The sequence below is a fragment of the Diospyros lotus genome, chromosome 8 (assembly GCF_014633365.1).
Source record: "Diospyros lotus cultivar Yz01 chromosome 8, ASM1463336v1, whole genome shotgun sequence".
Taxonomy (NCBI): domain Eukaryota; kingdom Viridiplantae; phylum Streptophyta; class Magnoliopsida; order Ericales; family Ebenaceae; genus Diospyros; species Diospyros lotus.
The window spans coordinates 10,427,711-10,441,376 of NC_068345.1; the positions used below are offsets into that span (position 1 = coordinate 10,427,711).

At 38.4% G+C, this 13,666-nt stretch overlaps 1 protein-coding gene across 1 annotated transcript; it reads left to right on the plus strand.

The window, feature by feature from the left end:
• Window positions 1-9,744: 9,744 nt before the first annotated feature.
• LOC127808512 (uncharacterized) lies at window positions 9,745-11,541 on the plus strand. The gene has a single exon (XM_052347087.1). It carries the CDS (start codon window positions 9,745-9,747, stop codon window positions 11,539-11,541), a length of 1,797 nt encoding a protein of 598 aa, XP_052203047.1.
• The last annotated feature ends 2,125 nt before the right edge of the window (window positions 11,542-13,666 follow it).

The window sequence follows — 13,666 nt, forward strand, 5'->3', positions numbered from 1 at the left end:
CAAGTATACCGTAAGTACCTAAGTATTCTTACTATTGCTTTTCAATAGTCAGCACTAGGATTACTCGTATATCTAGTTAGTCTACTAACTATATAAGCAATATTTGGTCTAGAGCAGCTCATTAAATACATTAGACTTCCAATTACTTGAACGTATTCTACTTGAGAAATACTTTCACATCTATTCTTAGATAGATAAAACTAATGTCTAATGGTGTTCTAGCCACACCAAAATCATTCTTGTTGAATTTCTCCAAAATTTTGTCCATGTAATATGACTAACTTAAGATGAGACCATCTAATACTCTTGTGATTTTGACCCCTAAAATCACATCTGCAAGTCCCATATCCTTCATATCAAACTTTGAATTCAACATATTTTTGGTAGATTTAATCGTCCTGTCATCACTACTAACAATGAGTAAATCATCCACGTAAAAACACAAAATGACAGTCATTTCCTGTGTCTTTAATATAGACACATTTGTCATACTCATTGATCTTAAACCCATTGATTATCATTACATTATCAAATTTTTCATGTCATTGCTTATGCACTTATTTTAAGCCATAAAATGATTTTACCAATTTGCATACTTTCTTTTCTTGTACTGAAACTATAAAACTCTTGGGTTGTTCCATATAAATTTTTTCATCAAAATCTCTATTTAAGAGAGTTGTTTTCACATCCATTTGATGTTATTCTAAATTTAGCAATGTTGCAATTGCAAGTATCATCCAAATGGAATTTATTCTTATTATAAGAGAATACATATCAAAGTAATTTAGGCCTTCTTGTTGCTTGTAACCTTTAACTACAAGTCTAGACTTATACATCGATAGAGCTATCTGCTTTCAATTTCCTTTTAAAGATCGACTTGGACCCTAAAGGTTTATAATTATGAGGTAGATTTGCTAGTTCTCAGGTATGATTCTGTAAAATAGAATCAATTCCAATTTTAATTGCTTCTTTCCACAAAAGTCCATTTGAAAAACTTATAGTTTTTTCATAATTTTGTGATTTTTTTCTAACAAGTTAGAAAATCTGGGCCAAAAGATTGTTCTACTCTTGTTTTTTTGCTTCGTTTAGGTTCATTTTGGAGTTTTTGTTCATGTTCTGAATTATGACTCTCTTCATTCATAGTTTCGTATATTTGTTTAGACAAACTTAAACCCTCAGAGTTATAAGGAAACGCATTTTCAAATAACGATGCATTTCTCGATTCCATTATAATGTTCTTGTGTATATCTGGGTTTTTAGACTCATACACAAGGAATCGTTAAGCCTTACTATTATGTGCATACTCAATAAAGATACAATCCACTGTTTTAGGACCTATTTTCATTTTCTTTGGTGTCAGAACGATAACTTTTGATAAACACCCCCACACTTTTAAGTATTTGTAGGATGGTCTTTCACTTTTCCAAAGTTTATAGGGAGTTTTTCTTCTTTCTTTTGAGATATCTTATTTAAAAGACAATTCTTACGTTCAACAACTCCATTTGATTAAAGTGAATAAGGCATTATAACTTCATGTACAACTCGATTGTTGTGCTCAGAATTCGCCAATTAGTGTTTCACACTTGCCAGCTCGATCACTTCTAAACACTTTAATTTTCTTGTTAAGTTGATTTTCAACTTCATTCTTATAAAGAATAAATTTCTTTAAATCTTCATCCTTGCTTTTAAGCAGATATAGATAACAATATTTAGTGTTATCATCGACAAAAGTAATAAAGTACTTATTGCCAACTCTAGTTTGTACGAATTTTAAATCGCACACATCACTATGAATTAAATCAAGGGGTTCGATATTTCTTTCAATTGTTTGAAAAGATGATCTTGTCAATTTTGCCTATACACAAATTTCACACTTATGTTTTGAATCGATATAGAAAAAGGGTATATGATCAAAGTTAGTTAATCTATGTAATGTATCATAATTAACATGACCTAGTCTAGCATGCCATAAATTGAAAAACTCAAGCAAGTAAACCAATTAAAGGCTTATTTGTTTTATTCATGATGGTCATAACATTAAACTTAAAAAGCCTATCTGATACATAACACTTCCCAACATACATTTCAAATTTTGACAAAATAACCTTATTTGACTCAAATACCATCTATCCATGCTTGTTCAATAGCGACCCAGACACTAGGTTTTTACGAATTTTCGGCACATACAACACTTTGTTTAGAGTCAGTTGTTTTCCAAACGCCATGTTTAACAACACCTTCCTCTATCCATTAATCTCAGAAGAAGTAAAATTACCCATGAAAACCTTCTCTCCATCAAGTGGAGGTGGTGAACAATTCCCTGGTTGAGCATATGTGCCTTATGGCACTAGTGTCAATCCATCATTCACTCGAGTTAGACTCGACCAAATTCTCCTTAGGTGCCATGGCTAATAGGCCTATATTGGACACGTCTTTAATCATGGTATTCATCACACGTTCTCTTCAAAAGTATGTACTTGACTGCACTCCCACCCTGCAATTAAAACACAAAACAAAACACAATAAAAATTTTATATTTTTTCTTTATTTAGGTGAGAGGTTTATACTCGTCAGTGTATGAGTGCAGTTGTAGTCCAAATTTAAATTTATACTTTCTGGATGAGTCCAGGTCGTCCACTGAGAAATTTATTTTATGGCAAAAGAAAAAGAATGTCACACAAGCACACACACATTTGGACAAATTGGCAACAAGGTTTTTTATGGTTTTTTAAACAACAGATACTAGGAAATAAATTAAGGCAGTAATTGAAATAAACACTTTAAGTGAGAATATAAAATTGGATAGTACTTGAGTTAAGACAATTTCAGTACCAACCCGTTGATTCCCAAATTTTAGCATAAAAGATTAGCAACATTAATTTAATTTCAGATATGAGGGTTTGTTATTAAATGCAATTAGAGATGATGATAGTTCTAGGTTAAGCAATCCCCATACATGATATTCGGGATTCTAATTTAAGTAACCACCATAAATCCAATTGCAATTAATACACAAAACAACTAAATTAATCATCCGGGTTTGGGTATGATAGCGTTTCCAGTTCTAGTAACTCTCATACATGGCATGAAAGCTCTAAGTTAGGCTTACGCTCCAATCCAAACCTAGTGATTTTTCAATAATTAATACACACTCATACTGAAATTTAAATTAATGTTACTTATTTAAAGCGCAACTTTCTTTGGAAATCATTGGCGTTGGACACTGTCCTTGCCTTAACCTAAGATTAGATTTAGCTACTCATTTCCATTTAAAAGTTAATTGACATGAATTTAAACGACGTAATTTAAATAACAAAATTTAAATGACAAGAAATTTAAAGGCATAAACTAACCGGTCATTTAGGCGGTGGATAATTAAATGACAAGAATTAAAATTGCAGAAATTTAAAGACATAAACTAACCGTCCATTTAGGCGGTGAATAATTAAATGACAAGAATTAAAATTACAGAAATTTAAAGGCACAAATTAACCGGCCACTTAGGCGGTGAATAATAAAGTAATAATAAATGACATAAGAATTTAAAAGAAGAAAGGAAGGAAATAAGATCACAAGAGAGAATACTAAAGAAAATGGGAAAGAACAAGAACAATTCTCAAAGAGAGAATTATAAGGAAACAACTAAACTTTGATTCAAGAATAATAATCACACTTACAAATGCAATCAAGTGAGCTATTTATAGGCCACAAGATGCAATACAAACCACACAATTTCAATTATTCAATTAGACATAATTATATCTAATGGGCACTCACACACTTAAAGTTAAATGGATTTTAGCTATAATATCCACCTAATAGTTAAATGGATTTTAGCTAAAAAACACACCTAATAAAGCTCTCACATAAAAAATAAACATAGATTTCTATAAATTGATTTTTTAATCTTCATTAGGATTAAAAATAATCATTGGGCTCTCTCCAAATAATATCTTCCATGGGTTGCTCAAATTGGGCTTTAATTCTTCATGGGTTTGAATTCTTCATGGACTTTAATTTTTCATGGGCTTGATTTTTTCATGGGTTTGATTTCTTCGTGGGTTTGATTTCTTCATGGACTTGAATTCTTCATGGACTTGAATTCTTCATGCCTAAAAATAATTTAATGTTATTAATAAATTATATATTATATATAATTATATATGTATTACAATGGCACATATATATATATATATATATTATATTATATTATATATATATATTACATGCATGCATATAATGATGTATATGTATTATATATAATTTTATATATTATTATTATTTACTTTAGAACTTCATTTCATTCATCTTTCAATTTAAAGGTGCATATAACCATAAAATATATATTAATATCTAATTTAAGCTATTTTTAAGATCAAAAGAAGGGTATAATTATAACAAAATTTTTACAAAATTAACCACTAATCATACCCCCCAACTTAAACATTGCTAGTCCCTTAGCAATCAGATTATACACCTACCAAGCTTTATTCACAATAACTGTATGAATGTAAAAATTTCAAATTTGAAACCAAAATGCATAAAATCGAATAAGTAATTTAGCATTCTAAATCAGATTTTTGGTTAAAGGTCATACAATCTCAGGAATGGAAATTAGGATAACCAACACACAGACTTACTCCCTCGAAGTTTTGACTTCAAATCTCACTATGGATTTTCTCTCCAATAAAAAGAATTCCTCAGGTGTACACACAAGGGGGTGCACCGTTATAAGAGTAAATGCAGAACAAGTTCAAAACTCGGTGCCATCCCAAATACAAGGAACGTATTTTCATGAAAGAACAAGGAAATTGACATAGTTTCATGATTGGAATAATGCTCTAGATGAGTAACTTCTGAATTTAAACATGATTCCCTACTCCAAACTCGAATTCTGAGATCACATGATTTATAGCATCAAAAGGGACCAAACTGGGTTGTAATGGGGCTATAAGGTTAACACGGGTTGTCAAAGAAAAGGTAGAGTGTGCAAAGGGTGTGTCGGGATTTTTTTTTTTTTTTTAGCATTTATTTTGAAACAGTTATGCTGAATAACTAAGAGAATTTGCCCCTTTTTTTTCTCTTTTTTTTTCTTTTTTTTTTCTTTTTTTTTCTCTTTAAATATGAAAATAGATAAACAGACTAATTCCCAAAATCACACCAGGTTGGATAAAATTCATATGGTTATGGGTTAAACGAGGGTAACGAAAGAAATTATACTACAAATGGCTCAAATGGGATAACAAATGAGGTTAATGTAAAGAAAGAAAAAAAAAAGTTAATAGGCCCAAAATGAAAGAAATTGATCCCTCTATCATGCTTCTACAAAACGATGATACCCAGTCATCTAATTCAGAGTTTGAAACCAGTCAAACTTATCCGTTATCATACTAAACATTCAAAGCAAATTGATGTTTTGAAGCCATTGAAAAGATAAGATAAACAATAAAGCATATTTAGAGTAAGTGTTATTTCACTCAGAATTAACGGTTATTAGGCTCAAACACTCACTTGGGTAATAGTCTCCACTTCTGTTGAGGGATCATACAGTGTACTAATCAGCTAATTACTGTTACCTTTGACTTTATAACCAATAACCAATTTTTAAATTTTGAATCCCCGATGAATGCAAATGACTTATTCTAATGCATATACGTTTTCAAATAAGAAATCAATGCATTCATGTTTCGTATTGCAAACTTAATCGGCTATCAGTGCATAACTTCAAAACTTTAGGAATAGCATTATTTAAAACACAATTTTTTTATTTTTTTTTTTAATAAGAGCAGATAAAGATAATCAATTCACACAAGACTACAAACTAGCAATAGCAAACTCACAGTTAAATATGAACCAGATAATTCATAACTAAACCTTACACCCCCAACTTGAATTGCAGTAATAAATTAGGGTTGTTAAGAATACCTGTAACTCCACAAGTCTATAGATTTGCTGTGAACTGCTAAAACTTAAACAACAAATGAACATACCATATAGATATATATTTATATTTTCACACCAAAAAAAAATTTCATGCAAGTCATAAGATAAAAAAATACGTCTTAAGAGTACAAAAAGTACTCCTTACTCAGCCATCTTATCAAAGACTTTACCCAACAACATTCCACAGTTTTTTTTTTTTTTTTTTAAGAACACAACCAAGAAAAATCCTGCAAGTTGTACAATAACTAGATGCATCTCAAGAGTACAAAAAGTACTCCTTACTCAGCCATCTTAATAAAGAGCATTTCTCACAGTGATAAATCTAAATTAATTGGACCCCTTTGGCGCTTGTTACTAATTGCCTTAGACCAGTCTATCCGAGGCTCATGAGGATCGTACTGTGGAACATAAGCGTGTAATTTCTCTAGCAGCTTATCAATGGTGGATGCAGAAATGAGAATCTTTCTTGCTGAACGAGAAATGAACTGTTGGTCCACAGCTTGATCAAGAAAAGAGAGTAACCCATCGAAAAAATGGTTAATATTTAAAAGTCCAATGGGTTTGGTATGGAGATTACTCTTAGCCCAGGAGATTATACAAAAAATTTCTTCAAGTGTTCCAAAACCTCCTGGTAAAGCAATGAAGGCATCTGACTGATAAATCTTACAAGCCATGCGCTCAGACATAGAAGTCGTTTCTATAAGTTGACCGCGTGTAATCCCGGAAATATGTGGTTCAACTAAAGGGATTGGCATTACACCTACCACAGATGAATTTTCAAGATGTACAGCTTGTGAAACATAACCATTCAATCCACGACTTCCCCCTCCATATACCAAATTAATTTTTTTCTCTCCTAATTTTTTACCAAGTTCACTCGCTGCAAGTGCGTAACAAATATCGCTCCCAAGTTGAGAGCCACAAAGTACACATATGGTATTGATTCGACGAACTAACTGGCCTTCTATGTTTGTTCCTTTTGTATGTCCTGAAAAGAAGTTTGGCGATCAAAAGTAGCTATACAACAATTCAACAAGAAATAAATACAATCAAAAATCATGCGTATGTATAAGTAGTTGTGATTGTGGCTCACATCTTCCTCTGGTTTTACGTCCAGAAACGGCTTAAACACTTTCTATGAAGCGGGGATAAGCTTCCCATCCAATTTTCTTATAGATTGGCAAACAGGGTCGTTTTTAGTCAGATTCCCAAGACTATAGCGTTGGTGGTCACTTCTGAACTGGGTCCATAAAGCAAGAAGTTCTCTTTGCACTATTCCACATGGATGCGTCTCAAGAGTCAATCGGATATCATCCAAAGTCTCCTTACTCAGTCCATCCTTTATGAAACTAATTTTATCTTCTCGATTTATGGACGTAAACCCCACAGATTTGCATCGTGTGTTACAGGTCCATCGAGCACATTTGTAACAACCATTCACTCTTTTCGCTCTTCTTTTCTTCGCAAAACTACTCTTCCCTAAGCTTGGAAAATGCTTAAAACTAGGTGAAGTTTCACCAGCTAATCGAACTTTTGCTTCGATTAGCCAACGAATATCTTCAGGGATGTTATTACGTATCAACAGCCAAAGTCTTTCACACCTAGCAGCATAAATTTTTTTCAAATCATTCTGCAGGAGAGATGGATAGTACTTGTGAATTTTTGAGAGATAAAGATCCATTTTTTTTTTAAAAAAAAAAATTATACTAAGAAGAAAGTAAAGAACTATAAACTTTACAAAAGGGATGAGAGTACCTGATCGGAGAATAACACAAATGAGAGAAGATTGAGCTCAAGAGGGGTGACTTGCCTCATACAGATATGGAGTCTCTTATAGAGCAATGGTCATCACTTTTCTACACTCGAGTCGAGGAATGCCATAATTGCACCATCAGGCTTGGTGTCTCTTTTTTGTTTTTCAACGCTTAGTGCCTCATTTTTCAACATTTGGCAGTGTGCCTTATCCTTTATAGGGTAGTGTGATTGCACTGCCCAAGAAAAGATGGCTACCACCAGCGTCAATTCTGTCTCTCTCAATTCAAATTTTTTTTTATTATTTTTTTTATTGTTTATTTTTTAATTTTTTTATTCTTATTCTTATTCTTATTAGTTTTTTTTTTGTTTTTTTTTTGTTTTTAATAAATGTTTTGTTTTAGGAGCCCAATAAAATCATACATACCACACAAGACAATATTATCGAGTCTAACAAAATTATTTGCACAATGGATACAATGGATCAATTTCAAACACCAATAAATCAAGTACACCTTACCCCCTAACTTAAATTGCGTATTGTCCTCAATCGACAATAAAAGGATAGAAGATAGGCATACCTGGTGGTCTTCAATGCATGAACTCGTATGCAAAAAAATTTATTGAGATGAATTTATCAGGAGATGCCTCTTCTTATATATATTTTTTTCTTTTTGTTTTTGCCTCAATCTCCCCGGCAACGGCGCCAAAATTTGACTGCACTCCCACCTTGCAATTAAAACACAAAACAAAATACAATAAAAATTTTATATTTTTTTCTTTATTTAGGTGAGAGGTTTATACTCGTCAGTGTACGAGTGCAGTTGTAGTCCAAATTTAAATTTATACTTTCTGGATGAGTCCAGGTCGTCCACTGAGAGATTTATTTTATGGCAAAAGAAAAAGAATGTCACACAAGCACACACGCATTTGGACAAATTGACAACAAGGTTTTTTATGGTTTTTTAAACAACAGATACTAGGAAATAAATTAAGGCAGTAATTGAAATAAACACTTTAAGTGAGAATATAAAATTGGATAGTACTTGAGTTAAGACAATTTCAGTACCAACCCGTTGATTCCCAAATTTTAGCATAAAAGATTAGCAACATTAATTTAATTTCAGATATGAGGGTTTGTTATTAAATGCAATTAGAGATGATGATAGTTCTAGGTTAAGCAATCCCCATACATGATATTCGGGATTCTAATTTAAGCAACCACCATAAATCCAATTGCAATTAATACACAAAACAACTAAATTAATCATCCGGGTTTGGGTATGATAGCGTTTCCAGTTCTAGTAACTCTCATACATGGCATGAAAGCTCTAAGTTAGGCTTACGCTCCAATCCAAACCTAGTGATTTTTCAATAATTAATACACACTCATACTGAAATTTAAATTAATGTTACTTATTTAAAGCGCAACTTTCTTTGGAAATCATTGGCGTTGGACACTGTCCTTGCCTTAACCCAAGATTAGATTTAGCTACTTGATGAGGAGAACGCCCTCGGTCCCATAATTACGCCGAGACGAATACCTAACAGCGGTCAAAAGATACACAGCAGACAAGCATTGCCACGTCAATCAGATAAGCACTCAATAGAGAAACCCCCGAGACCTCAGGAACAGGCTAACCCACCGAAGATCACGGAGGCAACAGTTATCCCGAACTCCTCGAAGACGGAGGCTATCGCGAAACCCTTATCGGGAAAGTCCCGAAGAAGGCGGGAGGAAGATCCCGAAGATCCCTCATGATCCCTATCCCGAGAAAAGGTAAGAGAAGAAGGTGGGGGATTCTTCTTATTTTCCATGAATTAACATAGTTTAAAAGGGACAAGGAACCCTAGATCAAAGGACTAACTTAATCATCGGAGATCGACCGGGGGAGCAAGCCCCGTCTCCATCGCAGGTGCATTCAGAGAGGCAAGAAGGGAACGTGCGGCTACCACTTCCGAAAATCCTTCATCAATTGGCGCCCACCGTGGGGCCGACATTCTTCTCTTCTGTCTTTCCAGTGCAGCGGACAATCTTCTCAACCGTGAATGGCGACCAGAAGACAGCCGTCTAGGGCCGTGGGGAGCAACCATGTTCCGGAACCGAGTCAGCAGAACCCTCCCCGAAGCCCACCGGGGAGGGCTCGGAGTCCGGAGGGCCCTCCGCCTCCTCCTGATCGGATAGCACTTCTGGAGGGTCAAGTACAACGATTGACGGAGTTACTCATGGGTTTTCTAGATGGCCAGCATCAGCAAGCCCAGCACTCTCGGGCGGAAGAAAGGCGCGAGCCCCCAAGAGAAGAGGAATCCTATCGACGGGACGAGAATCCGCAGAGGCCAGGGCCAGATGACGGCGAGACGGCCGAGTCTCTTGACTTGTCGTTTGTGCAGCAGCGGCAGAAAAGAAGATTGCGGCAGTTGGAGGAGGAGATGGCCGCCCTAAAGCCAAGGACCGGAGAGGCTCAGGGACCAAGGATAAATCAGCCCCTTGGCCTAGAGATCATGGCGGCCATACCACCAGAACGTCTCCGTATCCCGGCCATTAAGCCCTACGCAGGGACCACCGACCCGATGGATCACCTGGATCTCTTTACCTCGCATATGATGGTACAGGACGCCTCAGACGCGATGTGGTGTAGAGTTTTCTTGGCCACTCTGGAGGGGCACGCACGGGCGTGGTACTCAAACCTGGCTCATCATTCCATCGTAAGTTTTGCGCAACTCCGGAGCAGCTTTCTGGCGCACTTTGCACCTCTCCGAAGACACCGAAGGTCCACCATGGCCTTGGTGAGTATGAAGCAAAACCAAGGAGAGCCCTTAAAGGATTTCGTTTCACGATTTAATATGGAAGCCCTGAGCATTGAGAACTTTGACCACAATGTTGCTATGGTGGCATTCCAGAACGCCCTGAGACCCGGCCCTTTCGCCCAATCATTAGCCAAAACGCCTCCGAGCGCGTTCACGGACATATTGGGCCGGGCCACGAAGTACATAAATGCCGAAGAGGTCATGCAGGCTAAGAGAGCGGAGCATGTGGAGAAGAAGGATAAAAAGAAGCATCCCGAGGAAAGGAGGAGTGACGACCGAAGGGAAAAAAATCGCCCTCGGTGGGATTTGGCGGGTTTCACTCCTCTGAACGCCCCGAGGGCAGAAATCCTGGCTACTATTGAGGGAAAAGATTATTTGAAAAAGCCTCGACCGATGAAGGCACCATCTGACAAAAGGAATAGAAGTAAATATTGTCGATTCCACCGAGATCATGGTCATGACACGGAGGAGTGTCACCAATTAAAGGAGGAGATTCAGGAACTTATCAATCGGGGTTTCCTGAGGAGCTACGTGGCAAAAACATGTGATTCTCAGGGGAGAAAGGATCGACGGTCGCGATCAAGAAGCCCCCCCAAGAGAGACCGCGCGGAGGATCGAAATCGGGCCCAGCGGGAGAGATCACATCGAAGAGAAGATGATCATCCTCAGCCTCCGATATTCCACACACTCGCGGCTGGGGAGGTCCCAGTCATGAAGGACGAAAAAAGTAATGCGGCCCGACTGAAAAGGTCGAGGAACGTGGATCCAATCTCTTTTTCAGATAGCGACCTCCCGGGGTACCCGACTCGAAATGACCCACTGGTGATAACAGCTGAACTCGGGAAGTGGGAACTTCGGCGGATCCTTGTGGATCCAGGAAGCTCTTCAGAAATCTTGTATCGGCAAGCCTTCTTAGGCATGGGGTATGAAATGACACAGTTAAGGGCAGCGAGGGTCCCTTTGGTAGGATTTGATGGTGAAGCCGTATATTCAGAAGGGATTATTCAACTCTCGTTGACGGTAGGGAGAGGTTCCTGAACTTCTCGTGTTATGCTAGACATCCTGGTAGCGGACGTGCCTTCGGCTTACAACATGATTCTGGGAAGATCGGGTCTCAATGCCCTTCGAGCCATCCCAAGCACATATCATATGATGATGAAGTTTCCCACGGATAGGGGGACGGGCGAAGTGCGGGGAGATTTGCGCTTAGCCCGTGAATGTTACATGGCCTCTATAGGCATGGCGAAGAGTAAAGAAGCAGGGTTGCAGAAGGATGCTGACCCCCCGAAGGAGGTCAGTTTTCTACTAGAAGGACCTGAAGATCCCAAAACAGCGGAGCCGGTGGATGAATTGGAAGAAGTACCTCTGGAAGAAAATTGCCCAAGTCGATGTGTAAGAGTGAGTATGGAGTTAAAAGATCCGCTAAGGAGTCAAATAATATCACTCCTTAGACAGTATGCAAATATCTTCGCGTGGACAGCCCGGGATATGCCAGGAGTAAATCCAGAAGTAATGACACACAGGCTGGGGGTCCGATTAGGTTTTCAGCCTGTCAGACAGAAAAAACGAAGCTTCGCCCCTGATAGGGCACGGGCGATCGAGGAGGAGATCGCAAAGTTAGCAGCTGCGCGCCACATTCGGGAGGTGGATTATCCAGATTGGCTAGCGAATGTTGTGCTGGTTCCCAAAGGGCAGAGCAAGTGGAGACTTTGCATCGATTTCACCGATCTTAACAAAGCCTGCCCAAAAGATAGCTACCCACTCCCGAGGATTGACGCCCTAATTGATGGAACTGCTGGATGTTCGCTCATGAGTTTCCTAGATGCTTTTCAGGGATATCACCAGATTCCATTGCACCCGGAGGACCAGGAGAAAACGGCATTCATCACCAACAAGGCAACCTACTGCTACACCGTAATGCCTTTCGGATTAAAGAACGCAGGAGCCACTTACCAGCGGCTGGTAAATAAGCTTTTTCACCAACAACTCGGGAGAAATATGGAGGCTTACGTCGACGACATGCTGGTAAAAAGTATGGTAGCCGAATGTCATCCGGAGGATCTGGAGGAATGCTTCAAAACCCTTCGTAAGTTCCATATGAAACTTAATCCTGTCAAATGTGCTTTCGGCGTTTCTGCAGGAAAGTTCCTAGGCTACATAGTACACTACCGAGGGATCGAGGTAAACCTTGCGAAGGTCAAAGCTATCATGGATATGCCGGCCCCGAGGAATGTGAAAGAGGTACAGAGCCTTACGGGTAGGATGACAGCCCTTGGCAGATTCCTTTCTCGTTTGGCAGAAAAAGGCCTTCCTTTCTACAAGGTCTTATCGAAAGCAAATAACTTCGAATGGAATTCTGAATGCCAGCGAGCTTTCGAAAAGCTTAAGGAGCACCTAGCCACGCCTCCGGTTCTTACCAAACCGAAGCCCGGAGAACCATTATACATATATCTGGCGGTGGCCAATGAGGCCGTAAGCTCGGTATTGATTCGAGAAGAAAATAGGATCCAGAGGCCCGTTTATTATGCGAGTAAACGATTATCGGGAGCCGAGGTTCGGTATCTTCCTATGGAAAAACTGGCGTTCGCCTTAATAACATCGGCGAGGAAACTCCGACCCTACTTTCAAGCTCATACGATTATAGTGCTTACTAACCAACCCTTGAAGCAGGTTCTTAGCAAGCCAGAGCTTTCAGGCCGGATGTTGAAGTGGGCAGTAGAGCTCACCGCCTTCGACATTGAGTATAGGCCGCGACCGGCCATTAAGGCGCAGTCGCTAGCAGACTTCATCGCCGAAGGGATAGGAGCTCCCGAAGGTCCCGAAGAAAACCAGAAACCATGGTTAGTGGCGGTAAACGGAAGCTCGACCTCGGGCGGCGGTGGGGCAGGATTAATGATAAAGAGTCCCGAAGGGCAAATATGGCCTTACGCGCTACATTTTGAATTCCGAGCATCTAACAACGAAGCAGAATATGAGGCCTTATTGGCTGGGCTGAGGTTGGCTGAACAGTTGGGGGCTCAAAACGTCGAGGTGAGTTCAGATTCTAACTTAGTGGTGCAGCAGGTGAATGGAGAATATGAAGCCCGAGAAAGTCACATGGCGCAATACTTGACCCTAGCCAAAGAGCTGATGGCGCGTTTCCAACACGTAAAGGTGGAATACG

Bases quoted from the DNA above. Each gene is read 5' to 3' on its own strand.
- LOC127808512 (XM_052347087.1), top strand. From the start codon at position 9,745: ATGGCGACCAGAAGACAGCCGTCTAGGGCCGTGGGGAGCAACCATGTT.